At 36.9% G+C, this 19696-nt stretch overlaps 1 protein-coding gene across 4 annotated transcripts; it reads right to left on the bottom strand.

Annotated features, from left to right (window-relative positions):
* Window positions 1–290: 290 nt before the first annotated feature.
* LOC148848403 (Cox19 family protein (CHCH motif)) lies at window positions 291–13800 on the bottom strand. Of its 4 annotated transcripts, none has more exons than XM_088951434.1 (4): window positions 13617–13800; window positions 10874–10950; window positions 802–884; window positions 291–333 (listed from the first exon to the last, which is right to left on the bottom strand). In XM_088951434.1, exons 1-3 carry the CDS (start codon window positions 13783–13785, stop codon window positions 837–839), a joined length of 294 nt encoding a protein of 97 aa, XP_088807560.1. In that variant the 5' UTR covers window positions 13786–13800; the 3' UTR covers window positions 291–333; window positions 802–836. The 4 variants fall into 4 exon arrangements, with proteins under 4 accessions (XP_088807560.1, XP_088807559.1, XP_088807561.1 ...); XM_088951433.1 differs by lacking the exon at window positions 291–333 and adding an exon at window positions 448–685; XM_088951435.1 differs by lacking the exon at window positions 291–333 and adding an exon at window positions 448–745 and having other exon boundaries at window positions 831–884.
* Between the last annotated feature and the right edge of the window lie 5896 nt (window positions 13801–19696).

The following is a 19696-nucleotide window of genomic DNA, read 5'->3' as shown; positions in this document are numbered from 1 at the left end:
AACTTTTCATCAACGGCAATAACAGAGATATGGCAAATTTGTTTCTCTTACTGCTAAAATGCTACATTGCTACCTTCAGCAGTGAACAACCCCTTGAAAAATGACGAATGGCAAGCTGATTGCAATATGCAGTCACCAAACAGCATTTAACAGTTGCAGGTACCACAGAATAATATCATTCTGTCATATCATCTCGTAGGACTGTAGGAGAGGAAACACTCACTGCTTCTAATAATTGGAATTTGAGGTTACTTCCACCAAGAGCCGCTTTACAATACTAAAATGAGATATTGAGTAATGTCTTTTAACTGTATTAACCATGTTAACTCCATCCTGTATACCAAGACAACATACATAGAGAAGTACAATGAATACTTCGTGATATTAGAACAGCGAAAGCTTGGGTGCTTTCTCTTGAAAAAAAACACAAAATAAAATACAAAGATCTTGGGTAGTGTTTGATAATCATTAAATAGGAAAAAATGTGGAATGGTGGAAAATTTTCCAAATTTATAAATGTTACAATTCAGCATTTTAGCAACTCAAAATCTACATAATTTCTGAATGAAAAAGCAGACGTTGGGGTGATTATTTTACCCCTAAAAAGGTTATCAATATACCAACGATATTCCTGGTTTAGGTCATATTTAAGTTTGAAATGTTTTCCAGATCCTGCTTCCGGTTCCTATTTCAGCCATTATTGAAAACATGACCTTAGTATAGAAGTTCAGTCGAAGCTCTTGTGCTGCATGACAAAGAAATCACCAAGTCAAAGAAGAGGATCCAACAAGTTCCTTATACCTTCACTGTGTGACCATGGGTTCCCATACAAGGTTTCATGAGAAGAAAGATTTTTTCCTGTTGCGCTCCAATCGAGCTTCCCTCTGTCAATCAAAGAAAATGCCATATGGCAAGAATAAGAACGAATCCACTTTTGTTTTATATACCATAAAATAAGTTGGTATTTGCCCATGATACGTAGAAACAGTGGAATGTCCTCCCTAAGAGATCTTCTATACAATAAATAAATCTAATTTCATGATCTCAAGCATCTAATCTATAGAATTCTCTTTTAGACTTTTTTTATGAATAATTCTCTTTTAAACTATTCACCATGTATTTGTTGATTGTTCAACAGATTAAGATGGATCACATGGATAGCATAATTAGGTCAAAGTTGAGGGAGATACATTAAAAGGTGTGCCCCCTATATTATATTCTAACAATATTAAGCAAATTAAGATTACCCTGAGCTCCACTTATCGGTTAAAAAAAAGATCATCCTGAGCCCCCACCCTCCAACCCCCAAAGAAACATCCCACAGTGGTTTCTGAGATTATATATCAGAAAATTGTCTAACTCAGAGTAGAAAAATCATACTGAATGCTTGAACCTTGTTTTCCTTGGGAAAGCCTATTAGAAAATTCTCACCCAGTTACCAAGAGACATGTTGGGAAATTGTGAAGCAAGATGTTCTAAATGTTTTAAGAGGGTTTCATGACAGGTGCTCTGGAAAAAAGCCTAAACCACACGTTCATTACTCCAATCCCAAAGAATAAAGGAGCAATAAGGCTGTCTGATTTCAGACCAATTAGCCTTGTCAGCAGCTTATATAAGATTTTAGCTAAACTTTTGGCTAACAGAATGGCTGAAGTGATTTGAAAACTGATTGCTGAATCTCAAGGTGCATTCATAAGGGGAAGGATGTTAGTAGATGGGGTTCTTATAGCTAACAAAGAAATAGACTCAAGGAGAAGAAGTGGGCCCGTGGGATTGTTGTGTAAGGTGGATATGGAGAAGGCTTACGATAATGTAAACTGGAATTTCTTAAACTACTAGGAATGGCAACGGAGCGGGGCGGGGACGAGGAGCCTCTCCCCATCCCCGTCCCGGTCCCCACTAACAGGGACAAGGTTATCCCCATCCCTGTCCACACGGGGATCCCCACTCCCCATGATTTTTTATAATGACAATCATTTTGTTTTTGTTTTTGTAAAGAACACTGATGTGGTCCCCACAGTGTCCGTATGGCAGCAATGTTTCTGTTAGATATGACAGTGTTAGTTGGTAGTTATTTCAGCTTTATAATTAGTTATTTCTTATTCTATTTGCCATGTAAATAAGGGCAATTCAGCCCTTTTACAGTTAGCCAACAGTTATATAAATACTAAGAGAGGGTCGGCAGAAATTATGACCTTCTCTCTCTCTTTTCTGAAACTCTCTTCGTGTACTTCTTCTCTTCCTCTCTTCTCTTCTTCTCTTTAATTTTCATCATTTTTTCCTTTTAATTCAAGACTGATTGTAGTCTAAATCGACTACTTGGTATCAGAGCTGACCTAGGAACTCTTATGCTAGTCTGATTAGGCCGATTGCATGAGAGCCTCCTATGTTTGGAAGTCTTTCAACAAGGAAGGAGGATCAGCTGATTCTTGGAGGTTACTGGTAGTGTGTGGCTGCTACTAAAGAGATTGTAGAAATCTGGGAGAGTTCCAGTAGTCAGAAAGAATAAGAAGAAGCTTTGGATCCTCAAGATTAGGGTTTTGCATCAACCAGAAGGTGGTTGCCAGAGATTTTTTCATAAAGTAAGCTTTTTCTTGTGATTCTGTTTAGAAAAGATCATCTTAGTCTAGTCTGAGAGGTGCGGCTTCAGAATTTTTTTGTTTTTCTCAAGGGTTTTGAGAGAAAACCCTAAAATCCAGAACTGTTATTTGTTTCAAATCAGAATTTGAACTGGTTTCATTCAGAATTCTGTTTTCCGTGTTCTTTGGAAGACCTAGGCCGGCTGTTATCAGTTGTTTGGATGCTGTTTCTCCTATTACAGTAATTAAAAAAGGGTTGTTTATTAATTCTTCATCAAAAACGGAGTTCAAAAGTCAAGGGGAAGGTGTTTTGGGGACTAGCAATTCTAGTAACATGTCTAAGAATACCTTTTCAGATTACTACAGTTAAGTTTGATGGATCAAACTACCTAGAATGGGCTCAATCGGCCATGATGGCCATTGGGGGTAGGGGAAAATTGAGCTACTTGTTGGGAGATGTGAAAGAGCCAACTAAGGAGTACCAAACCTATACCAAATGGGTTCAAAAGAACTATTTGGCTATGACATGGTTGTGCAACTCTATGCAGCCACATATCAGCCGGAACTATTTGTGGGCGAAAATAGCTAAGGAAATCTGGGATGTCATGAAAGAGACTTACTCCCAACCCCTTAATGTTGCTAGGGCTTATGAACTGAAATGTGAGGTTAACAATCTTAAGCAAAGAGAGAAACCAGTCACGGTTTACTTCTTTACACTGGAATCTTTGTGGCATGAAATTGACCACCTAGAAACACTTTAGTGGGAAAGCTTGAAGGATGCACAGACTCATAAAAAGCAGGTTGAGACCAATAGGGTTTTTGAGTTCTTAGCTAGTCTGAATCTTGAGTATGATATTGTGAGATAGCAACTATTGACAAGAGACAGTGTGACCCTATCACAAGCCTACTCCTTAGTGCATAGTGAAGAGACTAGGAGAAAGGTTATGATGCAGCATCAGCCCTTCCCACTAGCCTTGGCAGCAGTCAAACCTAAGTCTAGGGGTGATATGGAGAGGGATATAAAGAAAGAAGACAAGAGGGATCTAATATGTGAATATTGCAAGAAACCCAAGCATATTAAAGACACTTGTTGGAAGTTGCACCCTCATTTAGTCCCAGCAAAACTCATGAACAAAAAGGGTAATGCTAATATGGTTGTTAATACTGATTGTGCCTCCTCATCGGGCACAAAAGGCACACCCCTAAACACCCTAGCTGCTGTTCGGGCTGCCCTAACTCAATTGGAAAAGGAAGTTGGCAATTTAGCTCAATCATCTCAGCCGCCATCAGCTCCCACATCAGCTTTTGCTCATTCAGGTACTCGGGCCTCAACTTATAATGCTTTAGCTCCAGGTAACAATGAACATTGTTGAGTAATAGACTTAGGTGCATCTGACCATATGACCGGCTTGCTGATGGTTCCCTTGTTCCCATTTCTGGCAAGGGAGACATCAAGTTGTCTAATGCCATCTCCTTATCTTCAATTCGGCATGGTCCTAAGCTTAATACTAACTTGCTTTCAATTAGTAGCATTACCAAACATCATATTTGTTCAGTAACATTTTTCCCTAGCCGATGTGTTTTTTAGGACTTGGAGACAAGGAAGGTGATTGGGACTGACCGTGAGACGAATAGGATCTATCTGCTTGGAGAGAGTCCACATTAGGAAGATAGTGAAGATAGAAAGTCTTTTGTTTCTCAGTCTGTTAGTCAGGTTATGCTTTGGCATAATCGGTTGGGTCATTTATCTTTTCGGTCTTTGAAGAGTTTGTTTCCTGATTTATTTGAGTCTGTTCAGATGTTCAATTTGAGATGTGAGAGTTGTGATCTTGCAAAGCATTGTTGAACATCTTATTCATTGGGTAATAAAAGAAGTAATAATCCTTTTGATATTGTGCATACCGATGTTTGGGGTCATTATCACATCACTGCTATGGGGGGGGTACAGATATTTCTTGTTGTTTGTTGACGACTATACCCGCTTTTCTTTATGTGTTCTTGAGATGAGGTTCCTACTTTGAAATGGATGCTCTTCTGAGGAATAATACTTGGGAGCTAGTTAATCAACCTAAAGGGAAGAAACCGGTTGGATGTAGATGGGTATTTACTATGAAACATAATGTTGATGGTTCCATTGAAAGGTATAAGGCTCGGTTAGTTGCAAAGGGATTTACTCAGACTTATGGTATAGACTACTTGGAGACTTTTGCTCCAGTGGCAAAGATGACCACTATTAGAGTTTTATTGTCCCTTACAACCAGTTACTCTTGGCCCTTTGTTCTAGATGGATGTTAAAAATGAATTCCTCAATGGAGACTTGCAAGAAGAAGTCTACATGCAGTTGCCTCTTGGATTTTATGATGCAGACACAGGAAAGAAGGTTTGTCAGTTGAATAAAGCTTTGTATGGACTCAAACAGTCCCCCAGAGCTTGGTTTGATAGATTCAGACAAGCCCTTGAAAGGTTCGGCTATGTACAGGCCCAGTCAAACCATACATTGTTCATTAAGAGAGTGGACTCTTCCTTGACCTTGTTTGCTGTATATGTGGATGATATTGTAGTGACAGAAATGACAATGGTAAGATTGAGTCTCTCAAACAACTCCTTCATCAAGAATTTGAGGTGAAAGATCTGGGAGAGCTACGATACTTCTTGGGTATTGAGGTAGCTAGATCTAAACATGGGATTTTTGTTTCCCAAAGAAAGCATGTTCTAGATTTGTTGGAAGAAACTAGAAAGTTAAGTGTTAAGCCTGCAGATACACCTATCGAACAAAATCAAAAGATCAGTGCAGAGGGTGGAGAGCCACTTGAAGATAAAGTTATGTTCCAACGATTAGTTGGAAAACTCCTCTATCTTTGTCTCACACGACCGGACATCAATTATGCGGTTAGCGTTGTCAGTCAATATATGCACTCTCCTAGGACTACTCACTTGTAGTTGAGAGGATATTAACATATTTGAAGAGGTGCCCAAGTAGAGGTATACTATTCAAGAATAATAATCACATGAAGATAGAGGTTTATACAGATGTTGATTGGGCTGGAAGTATTGATGATAGAAGGTCTACCTCTAGATATTGTGCTTTTTTAGGAGGTAACCTGGTCTCCTAGAGGAGTAAGAAGCAAAGTGTTGTTTCTCGTTTTAGTGCAAAAGCTGAATACAGATCTGGTACAACATGACAGAACTAAGCATATTGAAGTAGACCGACATTTTGTTAGAGAAAGAGTTTCATCTCAAGAAGTGTGTCTTCCGTATATCACCTCCAGCATGCAGCTTGCAGATCTTCTCACCAAGGTTGTTCCAAGGAAGAAGTTAGAGGCAAATCTATGCAAGTTGGGAATGACAAATATCTATTCCCAACTTGAGGGGGAGTGTAGAGAACACTGATGTGGTCCCCACAGTGTTCGTATGGCAGCAATATTTCTGTTAGATATGACAGTGTTAGTAGGTAGTTATTTCAGCTTTATTATTAGTTATTTCTTATTCTATTTGCCATGTAAGCAATAAGGGCAATTCAGCCCTTTCACAGTTAGCCAATAGTTATATAAATACTAAGAGAAAGTCGCAGAAATTATGACCTCTCTCTCTTTTCTGAAACTCTCTTCGTATACTTCTTCTCTTCCTCTCTTCTCTTCTTCTTCTCTTCAATTTTCATCCTTTTTTTCTTTTTAATTCAAGACTGATTGTAGTCTAGATCGACTACTATTTTCTATTTTATTTAAAAAATAAAATAATATAATTAAAATTTACAATCCTATTAAAAATGATTCAAACATGTTCAACCATATTTTTAAAAATATTAATATATAGATGTATATGTACATGTATACATATATACAATATATTAGCAAGGAAACCACAGGGTGGGGATTGGGGTCCCATCAGGCAGGAAGTGCTCTCCCTGTCCCCACCCTGTCCCCACTAACGGGGATAAAAATTTTCCCATCCCCATCCCCACCCCATTCGGGGTGGATCCCCACGAGGATCGGGGAAATGGGGAAAATTGTCATCCCTATAAGTTCATGTTGAAGAAAATGAACTTTGGGGAGAAATGGAGAAACTGGATATAAGTGTGTTTATCTTCTTCCTCTTTCTCAGTTCTTGTGAATGGGAGTTCATGTGGGAAGTTAGGGAATTTTAGGGGCTTAAGACAAGGGGACCCACTATTTCCCCTCTTGTTTATTTGAGTGGCTGAAGCCCTCTATAGGATGGTAGAGAGAGCACGGATGGGAAGACTGTTAGAAGAATTTAAAGTAGGCATGGAATAGATGAGATAACACTACTGCAATTTGCAGATGACACCCTTTTCTTCTGTGCAGTTTGGGAAAATTTTGGAAATTTTGGAATGTGAGGCAATCTTGAGATCGTTTTAGGTGGTAACAGGTTTGCATATTAACACCCTGAAGAGTGAATTAATGGCTGTTGAGGAAGTGACGAATTTGGAAGAATGGGTAGATGATTGGGGCTGTAAAGTTGGTAAACTCCCATCTAAATATTTGGGCATGCCTTTGAGGGAAAATTGTAAATCCAAATCCATTTGGCAGCCCATCTTGGAGAAGGTGGATAGAAAATTAGCATTGTGGAAGACCAAATACTTATCCAAAGGGGGCAAAGTCACTTTAATTAAAAGTGTGTTGTCCTCCCTTCCTGTGTTCTATCTACTATCTCTATTCCCCATTCCAGATAAGTGGGTGGCAGCTTTGGAAAAAAAAAGATGAGGTATTTTCTGTGGAGGGGATGGAAGGAGGAATCAAAATGTAACCTGGTAAACTGGAAGAAAATCTGCTGATCTAAAGAAAATGGGGGTCTAGGGATCAGACTAGGGAAAGATGTAAACACTGCATTGCTTGGAAAATGGTTATGGAGATTTAATGAGCAGTCAAATAGCCTGTGGAGAAGGTTAATTGTAGCCAAATATAGGTCCAGTAGCACGGAGTGGGAAACAGAAGAGGTCAGATCAGCCTATGGATGTTCAAACTGGAAGCCAATTCAGAAAATACAGCCTCACCTTTTGAAGGGCATCAAATATAAAGTAGGAAATGGCCGGAGGGTTCTCTTTTGGAAGGATTATTGGTGTGAAGAAGGTCCTTTGATGTTCATATTTCCTGATCTGTTTGAAATAGCTATAAATAAGAATGCAACTGTAGCTGATTATTTGGAAAGACAGAGTGGATATTGATTGTGGAACCCCCAATTCAGGAGGAACTTAAACGATTGGGAGGTGACTTCTCTGATCAGCTAGCTCCAGATTCTATATGACTCAGAGACGACTGGTATAGGGGAAGACAAAAGAATTTGGTTGTTTGAGAAATTGGGTAACGTTTCTGTAAGATCATTTTTCAAATCTGCAGCGAGGGAGGTTACCACTTCCTTTCCAAGTGACAAGACATGGATTAAAGCTGTGCCACCTAAACTGGCTTTCTTTGTATGGTCAGCAGTGCTGGACAAGATCCTAACAAAACAGAATCTAGTCAGAAGTGGCTTAGAGGTGGCAGATTTGGCTTGTCCTTTATGCAATGGAAATGTGGAATCGTCTAGCCATTTACTGATTCACTGTGAATATACTCATTGGATCTGGATAAGACTGGTAGGTCTTTGGTGTAACGCTGTATTTCCCAGCGGATGTGAAGGGATACATAGAGACATGGTGTCTAGAAGGTTTAAACAACGCCAGAAAGGTAGCATGGAGCATACTCCCCTCAGCAGTATTCTGGGCTGTGAAGTGTGAAAGAAACAGGAGATTGATTTTTTGAAGGGAATCAGACTCCAAAGGAAGCAATCTTAGGTAAAATACTGGGGATGATTCATTCATGGTTGACAGTTCACCTTTTATTTAGAAATAGGCATTCTAGTTCTTTCTTTGATTTTGATTTCCTTTTTTTTGATAAATTACAAAAAAACAAGGGACATTTTGGTGGCAGATATTTCCCCAGAAAACTTGGCAAGATTTTTTTTATCTTTCTTTTGAATTGAACAGTCAATTAGCAAGAATTTTTTAAGCCACACATTCAACTTCATAATTAACCATGAAATACTCTTATCAATTAAAGCCTTAAGATAGAATGTAGCAGATATTTCTCCAAAGGCCAATAACCACTCACAATAAAACAAAATTACAGCCGCTCATTCTTCTCTAAAATGGAGAACAACAAATTCTTCAACAGGAATTACAAAGGGTTTTATTAGATGAAAGCTTATAAGCATGCATTTTGAAAACAAGGCTTCTGATTCCTGAATTTTTCTTTCCTCTAAAGAAATAGGAAATGAATGGAAGAATGTTTTGAGGAACGTCCAAAGTTATTTAAGATGCAACGGGAGTTTTTCAGAGAGTTTAAAGGAAAAAGGAAAGAAAGAAAAAGAATATTCAGATTTAGTCTCTGATGTGACATATAAAGGGAAAAGGAAATCATCATCATCACCTAAGCCTTGTCCCAACCGTATGGAGTTGGCTCCACAAATCCTATTTTTCCATTCCATTCTGTTTAGCACCATATCCATTGCTAAATTATGAGTGCTTAGATAATTCTTATTACTTCAACCCATGTCATTTTTGGTCTGCCCCTAGCCCTTCTAGCCCCTTTAGGTCTTCAACCTGCACCAGATTGCTTCTCCTTACAGGTGATGTAGATGGTCTACCATGTACATGACTAGACTATCTAAGTCTACTTTCTCTCATTTTATCACCTATTGGAGCTACCCGTTGGTTCCTTTGAATGTCTTCATTTCTTTTTTCTTTTTCTTTTTGATCAATAATTGAATTGGATTCATTAATTTCAATAAAATAAGAAAGAGGTACAAAGATGTGTTTTGAATAACTTCATTTCTGACTCTAACCTTTATAACTTTTCCACTTATCCATCTCAATATACACATTTCTGTGACACTCAGCTTCATATAACATTGCTGATCTTACAACTGTTTCATATATAATTTTCCTTTTAGCCTAAGTGGTATCACCTATCACATAAGACTCAATAAAGAGAAAAGGAATTGAGCTAATCTATCAATCTATAAAGAGAAAAGGAATAAAAACCAATTGAGCTATCAGGATGTAACTTTTTCTTTTTTAATGAAATTTCATTTTTCCTTCAAAAAAAGGAATAAAAACCAAATAGTTAAGCTTTTTCAGGAGTAGGCATCCTTGGAAGAACCAAGACCATTAGGAGTTTGGAAAATTTCCAAATCTTGTAGTCTCAGACCCTTCCACCAGAAAAAGAAAGGTAGGTTTTTTAGCAAAGGAATAAAGGGAATTCATTGTTTTTTAAATCCAAGAAGAAAATTCCATGAATTCCTTGGGTTTTGGAATTCAATTTTTCATCAAAGATCTTACATATATAAGCATATAAAACACAATTTCTGGTCTTCCTTGTATTTGATCTCAATAATAGAAGAAACTAAATGATTCATGCTTGGCTTTTGAATAAAAGAAACTAAATGTTTTTGTGGGTGTATAAAAACAATACAAATAATTAACAAATTCAAAATAATTCAACAATTAGCAGTTTTTGACAATGCTTCAGAATGATACTTGCAATTCCTAGTAATCAAAAAGGGGGAGAGTTAATGAGGCAATAGTTAACATTTTTTCCATCAAAAGCAGGGAAGATTTTACAGCCACTGGAGGTTCTCAGGTAGCATCCAAGATAGGAGGTAAAAATTGAATTCATATATCCAAATGCATAAGGTCCATTAAAAGAAGTAGTTAATTGACCTTCCATCCTGGGATTTCTATATCTTCAATATCCACAGGATATATTTTCTACATATGCATCTTTCATCATTTTATTTGAAGAGAAGCGAAGAAGCCATCTTCTGCAACCCTTTTCTTTTCCTTTTAGCCATCTTCCCTAACTAATAGGCCCTAACTTAGAGATAAATGGGTCAGGTCTGACCAAATCATATAATCCTGACTGACTGATAAAATGAATTTTTGTTTTGATGGATCTGAAAAAAGAGGAAGACCGAAGTGTATGGCCCAGAGAAAATCCATGCTCAGATGGTTCAGAACTATCCTATATATTTGGTTTACACCAAGCAGATGTAAACGGTAATGCTCAACCAATATTGGTTAAAATGCTTCCAAATATGAGGAGCAAATGATCGGAAGACACAAACACAAGAACATCTTCACATCACTCACTCAAAAATAGAAAGCATTCATTATATCTGAATCACATCCATGAGATAAGATGATAGAAAAATCTCATAAATACTCAATATTGAAAGAAAGGGTATGAGGGAAAAAAACAGAAGAATGGAACAGGGAAGTAGAAGACTTAAATGGGTTTTACCTCCTTCTTCTTGCATTCCTTATAAATATCAAATTGCTCTTGACATTTGCTCTTGTCTGAGTTAAAGTCCTCCAGGCCTGCAAAGTTTTCTTCATGACTTGATATTTCCAAAAAGGAGAACTAAGGGTGAAGTATCAGGAAGATTTAAAAATAAGAAACTACTCATTTGTCTGAATCACTTTCATTTTGAGTCCTTGAAGGAGGCATCTTTAGGGATGAGGAAGGTCATATAGTGCTTTATTTTCAGGTTTGATTGGAGTAGGGGACTCTCTAAGAGCTGAGTTCATGGCTATCATTAAAGAAGATTCAAAAGTGGTGGAGTGGATGCAAAATGGGGAGGTATCTCTTTGGCAGTACATAAATGAATTAAAAAATTTATATGACTGACTAGAGAGATGGAAGTGAGATTTCAGTGGGTGCAAAGGTTAGCAAATAGTATGGCCAATGTATTAGTCAAACAAGGGGTGAAGAGAGATCAAACTTTCTGAGCACAATTGTAAGAAAAGATTGAAAGGGGAGATAAAAGATTTACCTCCCTAATGGGTGTATAACTGTATAAATACTTGTACATTAAATTCCTATTAATAAAATGGTTGGTTATTGGTAAAAAGAAAATAAAAATCCCTTTCCTTACCATCATTGGTTTGGATGGTGAAAACCCTTCTCTCTTTTGCTAGCCCCTTCCCCCTTTGGCATGAGCTAGCCCTTTTTAAAACCAAGCCACCAAGCCAGCTTAAAAATATTAGCTTGTTTGATTCTTAAATATTTCTTACTTGTTTTAAGACTAAAACGATTAGCTTGACAATCAAGTTTAGAAACTTGAGGCATGAAAGAAAAATATTTTCTCTATATCATGCTAATGGCAAATAACTCAAGTCTCTAGCATAAATGTTTGGATTGTGTCATATTTTTCAACCATTAGATGAGATTGTAATCTAATGGTTGGTGTGGTCCCTCCTTTAGGTTAAGGTGAGTTTTACATATAAAGGATTTCTTTTATACGTATGGTTTAGAAGTTTGGCTTTTTTCTTGTTGGAGAAGAAAAAATTAGAGGTTGGAGAGGTGCTCTTGATGTAAGAGTAGATTCTTTTTTCTTCTAGAGTTCTTCCAGTTGAGAGAGGAAAGGGAGAAAGGTTGTGCAAAGGTTAAGGGTTGCAAACCACAATGTAGTATGTACTGTTTTTCATTTTATTTCATAGTGAAAAATGGTGTTCTTAGTGGTGTTTGTTTCTTGTCTTTGCCTAAATTTCAGTTGTGTTTTTGTTGCTATTGAATTCTCTTGGTTGCTATTTCATTCAAATGCTTTGTGGTTTTATTGTGTGGGTGAGCCCAACAATAAATTCTATTCCATCATACCTCAAATGTGTTCTTTAGGCTTCACTTGAGGCTTTATGCTCAACAAGTAAGTAGAGTATGGGAACAACGTGAACTAGGCCATGATCCATTTAGCAATCTACAAAGTCTCCTGTATGTATTAAAAGTTCTAAAAAGAACTAGCATTATGCAAGATTTCATTCTTGAACTTTAGTACTTGATTACATAGGTGTCTCATCCTAGATAACTAATGTAGTTTTTTGCAACATTTTATCTGCTTAAAACCTTACTAAAAACAACTGATCTGAACTTATTGTGCCTTGAAAAAGTTGGAAATCAATGTAAACTTGTAAGGTCTCCTATTATTGTTTGTACCCTCCAAACTGAAGATGATTCTAGTTTCTAATTTCTACATATTGTACATAACAGAGCAAGAAACCAACCGTCCTGTAATTCCAGCACCATTTTCCCTCCATGGACCCTAATATTCATTCCATACCGATTCTTCAATCTGAGAATGAAAAGAAATATACTCCATAACCTTATCTATAACTAAAAACCTGGTTTTTTGAAGAAGATCAATCCAATTAGCTCAGCTGTCCTAGTCTCCTAGATCAACTATCCAACTTCAGTTATAAGAGTTCTAACCAAGAACCCTCGCACTGAAAGAGGATTTCAAGTTGCTGATTACATTCATGCAAGGCAACCGCAAAATTTTGGTTTCTGAAAGAAGAAACCGCATCTAGCCATGGAAGCTGACGAATCATAGTGCTCCCCCAGCCTGGGGCATAAGTTCCAAAGTGTTTGAAAATTATATATTTCTTAATTGGTCATAACTGAAATGAAATATATATTGGATTGTAGCCCATTTCGGTGAACCTTCTGGTCCAAGTGGTTAGAGTAATCTGCCGTTTTTATTCTGATATGTACCTTAGGAGAACTAACCCCTAAAGGGAGGGAACCCAAGCACATATATACCCCACAACAGCATCCCATTCTACCGATGTGGGATACCTCACATTAGTATCCCATACTACCAACATGGGACAAATGGATCGTAACAGATTCTCTAGCAATTCCTCAAGTTTACCAACCAAAACCATATAACTATTTCAGAAGAGAATGAGAAGGACAAACAAAACGTCCCATGAAGAATTAATTGCAGGATTTGTACATTCCTAATAGAGAATTATTTTGAATCAAAGACCAATGAGAAAGGTAGAAGTGAGAACCCAGTTAGAAGTAGATACCAAAGATTAAAAAAAAAAAAGGCCTAAGTAAGTTGTCAAATGTGTGTCAAAATTATAAGAATTTTGCTCGTAAGAAGTCGCCGATACAACTGCTGAGATGCATATTAGTCAGAAAGGATTAAACTAGAACAACAAAATAAGAAGAAATAAACAAATATGGAAGAGGTATTTGAATTTACATTTAAGAGACGCTGTATATTGAGGATAGCAGAGGGAATCGGAGAGTCTGGAGGCGCTGGGATAAGATGGTGAAGCTTCTCTCGACGCCATGGTCTCCTCTGTTCTATCTTCCTCCGCGGTGAATTCTGAGCTTCTGCCCTTTGCCGCAAAACGTACTGTTTGTGACATTTTGTTAGGTGAACAACAGCGACACGCGTCTATTTCGATACGTGAAGTGTACGACCGTGTGGGCTAGGGAGGATTTTTTTTCGTAAATCGAAATATCAGCCTTCTGCTGTTTTCCGCGCGTAAACTGCACGCGTTAGTTCCTTGTTGCAACTTGCAACAGTTCAATATCCCACCATCGCTCTCAATCTCCATGCCAACGCCATTGGCCCATCGCTATTTGGTTCGAGTTCTATGACGTAAATCCGGCTCATCTGGCCTGGCCGGGTGTTTGTCTATCTAAAAAGACTCCGGATCTCCAACCTAGGGGTGTCCTAACCGTGGTAAACCAAACCGATAACACCGTTTTTTCATCTCCCCAAACCGAAACCGAATTGGTACCATAGGTTAAATGGTCCGTTGGTTTTAGTTTTTGAGCAGTTTGGTTCTTTGGTTCTTATATTTATAATGTATATTATATAAATATATGTATAACATTATATTATAAATAATAATGATATATAATATATCATAAATATATATAATGAATATATATGTATATATAATATACATATAAGCATATATATTAGTCGGTTTGATTAACTGAAAACTGAACCAGTCCTTTAGTTTTTCAAAAATACCGAATCAAATTAACTGAAAACTGAACCAGTCCTTTAGTTTTTCAAAAATACCGAATCGATTGATTCGGTTAACCACATTTTTCAGTTCAGTTCGGTTTTTCGATTTTTCATGGACACCCCTACTCCTATCTATAGTTACTAGAACTCTACCCACGCCTATCCTCATCTGTGACTGCAATATCATTTGGGCAGATGTAGGTAGAGTCATTGTGGGTAAGAGATCCACACTTATCTAAAAAGAGAGTGTATTGGGTCTCGCTGGGTCCACTGCTACACTGGTGTATACCCGATGTAGGTGTTATCTCTTGCAATAGGGGTGCAAATGGATCCAATTCAAATGTATTCCTGGAGTAGATTAGATAATATGATAATCAGATCAAATCCGAATAAGCCCCTATATATTGTTTATAAGTATGTTATATATTCTATTTTTTGTGATTTTATATTATATATTTATTTATAAAAATACATGCATATATATAATGAAAATAATTGAAGAAAATATTCATACTTTTTTGTTTTTTCTTTATATAAATTATTATATTTTTTAAAATCTTCAGAAATTAATCGGATCGAATCACATTCAGATATCTGACACTATTAGCAGATTTAAATTTAAATATGCATTTATAAGAGCCGATAGATACGTGATTTGAATCTGATCCGATCCGTTAGACCCAATTTGTTGAACCCAAATATTTGGACTTTGGATTGGATAAAATCAGATTTGTGAATTACCGGATCGATCAGGACATCCCCTAAATATGGGCTTCGTCTTTGACTGGGCCAAGTTTCATCCAAACCCAGCCTGATTCAACTTCAGAATCCAGACCCTAAAATCTGGCCTATCCATCATGAGACTTAACAAAAACAACAAGAGGAGGATAAAATCAAATAACTTGACCCATTAATTGTTGTGGAATTGATTTGTCATAAGGGTAGATATATAAACCTTCCCTTGGATTTTCTTACAATCATATAAACCTCCCTTACATTTTTTACCCTAATAAGATCCTCCCCTGTATAAGGCTGTAGTTTATAAAAAATTACAGTTACTTCTCTATCGATGTTAAAGACATTAAAGTTACCGAAATGCTCCTATCGTTCTTTTCACTTCATTTTTTTCTTCCTCTCCACCCTTATTCACACACCCAACGAGCAGAGAATGACCGAACAATGGAATTCAGCGCTCATCCTTCTTGCTTTTTCTTTTTTATTCTTTTAACATCAACGGATTACAACTAACCAGTTGCAGGTCAACTCAAAGGATTACAAGTAATCGCATTTTCCCATTCAATGTCCAGACTAGCGGGGATCCATGCGAAGAAAATTCTGAAAATTTTAATAATTTTATTTCTTATTAATTAATATTAAATTAATAATTAAAATTTATTGTTAATTAATTAAAAGAATTAAAGTTATTGTTAATATCTAAAATTTTAATAATTGTATTTTTATTTAATGTTAATTTATAGAAAATGATTTTTTTAATTTAATATGAATAAATATTTTTTAATAAATTTAGTTTATTAATAATTTATAGTAATTTTAATAATTGTTATTATTATTAAACCAAAATTTGATTAACTTTAAATAAATAAGCATAATTACTAAATCTAGTATTTTTATTAATTTCACTAATAATTAACAATTATATAGAAATGACAACGGGGTGGGTTTAAGGCAAAGCACCACATCCCTGTCCCTGCCCCATAGTCAAGGCATTCTACCCCATCCCCACCTTGTCCCCAGTGTCAGGCAGGTCCAAGGCAAAGCAACCACTCCCCATTTCCTTAATGTTGGGTGAGTTCAGGGGCAAGGCACCCGACTCTTCATTAAGGCAACCACTCCTCATTTTTATAAATTAATATTTTTATTTAATTCTAGTCTAGTATAAAATATATATAACATTTCTATATATATTAATATAAAATTTGTTATTTAAATATTATATAATAATATTTCACCATATCTGCATATAACTTCCAAGTTGAGCTTATTACAGGTTTGTTTAGCTTGGGCCCTATCCGCTAAAACCATCAATGGACTCCAAAAGTTTGGTACCCAATTAAACTTTGGACCTGATTATCCTTGACAATGTGTGAGCATGGTGCTTAACTCAGCTAGGCCTAATTCAAGAGAAAATAGTTGCTTGAGCATGCAAATTTATAGATCTAATCAAATTAGGTGAAGTTATATATGGTTTGTTACTTTTTATCATTAATTATTAAAATATTGTTAACTATTAAACTATTGTAATTATTAAATTACTATATTTATTTAAAATATAGTAATTTCTAGAAATTATCATAATTTCAGAAATATTGCTAATTCCTTGGCTAAAACTAATTAAATGTAATTTTATGGTAATTAAATAAAAATTGGTAATTAAATGTAATTTTCTATTATTTATAGCTTAAATAATAATTACTGTTAATTACAATTAAAAAAAATTATTGTTAATTATATTACTATTAATATTTAAATTACATTATTTTTTCATTATTATTCAGTATTTTTTGCAATAAAATACAATTAATTTAATTTTTTAATTATTTTTTAGTATTTTAATTAAGCTTTAGGTTTTTAGAATTTTTGGATTTTTAATTAATTTTTGGTGTTTTTCCATTATTATTCAGTGATTTTTTATATGAGTCGTTTTTCAATAATTTCTACTAATTTCATAATTTATCTTTGCATATTAGCCACTACAAAACGCAGCTATTTTTCAATATTTTTCAATAATTTCTAGCTTGGGTATTTTTTAATAATAAAATACTATTAATTACTTTTTATTGATTTTTAGTAAATACCCATATTAATATCAAATATTGTTAATTTTAATATTTTAATTATGTTTAGGTTTTTAGAATTTTTTGGATTTTTAATTAATTGTTGGTATTTTAAAACTATCAATTAATATTTTTATTAGTCTTTATTAAGGTCTCAACTCATAAGTTATCTAATAATATTATTAAAACTAACATTTAATATTTTTATATTAAAATTTCTTATTTTTATTAGTGTTTATTAAGTTGGATTTTTAAGTGGAATTGAAACACATTTTTAATATTTACTAAGTTATGTTAATATTTATTTTTAATGAAAGTTTAGTGCATTTTTAAATTAATAATTGTTTTATTGTTTAACCTCAACCTACTTATATTATTTGATTTATACCATGGTTTTCAAAACTGGATTGAAAAAACTAAGATCTGGTCAAGTGATTGTTCTGTTTAACCCTAGAATCATTATTTCGCCAAAAACTATTGATTTGGTCAGCAAACCGCTGACCTTGGTAGTCAAAACATTTGAACCATCCAACGGCTTTGGCCGTTTTTATTATTTTCTGTCAAAATGGGCCATCTGTTCTGTTTGAACGATCAAACCGTTCGACCCGGGAATCAGAACTCTTACCGGCCCGGGAACGATCAAACAGTTTGGCAACTGTAGAACTGATGTGGAGGAGAGGGCTTCTCTTAATTTTACAAAGGCTGCTTCAGCTGTATCGTCCCAAAGGAAGGCATTTTTCTTGAGCAGACATGTTAGCGGGGCTGCCAGCAGTCCGCAATTGTGAACGAACTTGCGATTGTAGCCGGTCAGCCCTAGGAAACCACGGAGGGCCTTGGCGGATTGTGGTCTAAGCCATTATTTGATGGTCTAAATCTTGGAGTCATCCATAGTGACCCCTTGACCGCTAATCACATGTCCTAAGTAAAGGACCCTGCATTCCCCAAAGGAGCATTTTGACCGTTTGAGGAAGAGCTGATGTTACTGCAAGAGTTCAAGAACAATTCGCAGATGCTGCACATGCTCTACCCAAGATTTGCTATAGACTAGGATGTCATCGAAAAATACCAAGACAAATCTACAGAGATGAGAGTGAAACACCTCGTTCATCAGGGCCTGGAATGTGGATGGCGCATTGCTAAGACCGAAGGGCATGACCAAGAACTCGAAGTGGCCATGGTGTGTCCTAAAAGCCGTTTTCTCTACATCTTCTGGGGTCATTCAGACTTGGAAGTATCCTGATCGAAGGTCTAGCTTGGAGAAGTACTGCGCTCCATGGAGTTCGTCTAACAGCTCATCTATGACTGGGATGGGAAACTTATCTTTGACCATTCGGTTGTTAAGTTCTCTGTAATCCACACAGAATCTCCAAGTCCCGTCTTGCTTGGGCACCAAGAGAACTGGAGAGGAGAAGGGGGAGCGGCTGGGGCGGAAGATCCCTTACTGTAACATGTCTGTGCACTACCTCTCTATTTCATCTTTCTACCGATGTGGGTAGCGGTAGGGCCTGACAACCACGAGATCTGATCTAGTTATCAGAGGGATTCGGTGGTCACAAGCTCTGGGAGGGGGAAGCCCCTTGAGCTCCTTGAATACTACAGAGAAGTACCTAAGGAGCCTTTCCATATCTATTGAGCGTGAGTCCCCACCTTGGAGTGTAAGGTTCCTCGCCATGTGACCGGTTTGCCATCCAAGTGGAAGGTCATGGTCAGGGCGGCGAAGTCCCATAGAATTGGTTCAAGCGTGATCAGCCATTTAACACCGAGGACGATGTCAAATTCGTCCAAGGATAGCATAAATAAATCTACTTGGAAGGACTCTGTTCCGACCTGAATTCTGGTGTCTTTGCAAATTCTGGGGCTGTGAACTCTTTCTCCGTTTGCCACGGCCACCTGTAAATGTGGTCTTCTTTCCATGGGCAGTTCTAACTTGTGGGCCACCTGTTCGCTAATAAAGTTGTGGATGCTACCCGAGTCTATCAGAATACGGACTAGCCGCCCTGCTATCAATGCTCTCAGTTGCATGGTTTGGGAGGTCTTGACCCCCGTAATGGCATGGAGGGAGATTTCTGATTCTAACATTGCAGGTTCGTCCTCTTCCTCTTCGGGTTCTTCTACTAGAAGATAGAACAACTTCTTACACTTGTGGCCGGTGGAGTACAGGTCATCGCAGTTGAAGCACTGCCCCCTTGTGCGCCGTTTCGCCATCTCGGCTCGGGTTAGCCGCCTAATGGGGGGTGCAAACCTGCTGCTCCCTATGCTTGGCGCTGATCTGGAGGGGTTGCCCACAGGCAGCCTTGGTTCTCTGCTGGCGCTCGAAGAGGAAGTCACTCCTGCTGTCTTCGAAGGTGTCCATGTTGCTGTCGGCTGTCCTATACTAAAGCCCCCGTGGGAGATCTACATCTTCCTTTTGTAGGTGCACGCGAGGTTCATAGTTGTGACTAGATTAGGGGGTGCTGCATCTCGACGTCCACCCTTAGGGGTTCCACCAGCCCTGCTGTGAAC

Source organism: Nelumbo lutea, chromosome 6 (assembly GCF_056320005.1).
Source record: "Nelumbo lutea isolate HS-2025 chromosome 6, American lotus-T2T, whole genome shotgun sequence".
Taxonomy (NCBI): domain Eukaryota; kingdom Viridiplantae; phylum Streptophyta; class Magnoliopsida; order Proteales; family Nelumbonaceae; genus Nelumbo; species Nelumbo lutea.
This window is presented reverse-complemented; position numbering and strand designations above follow the sequence as displayed.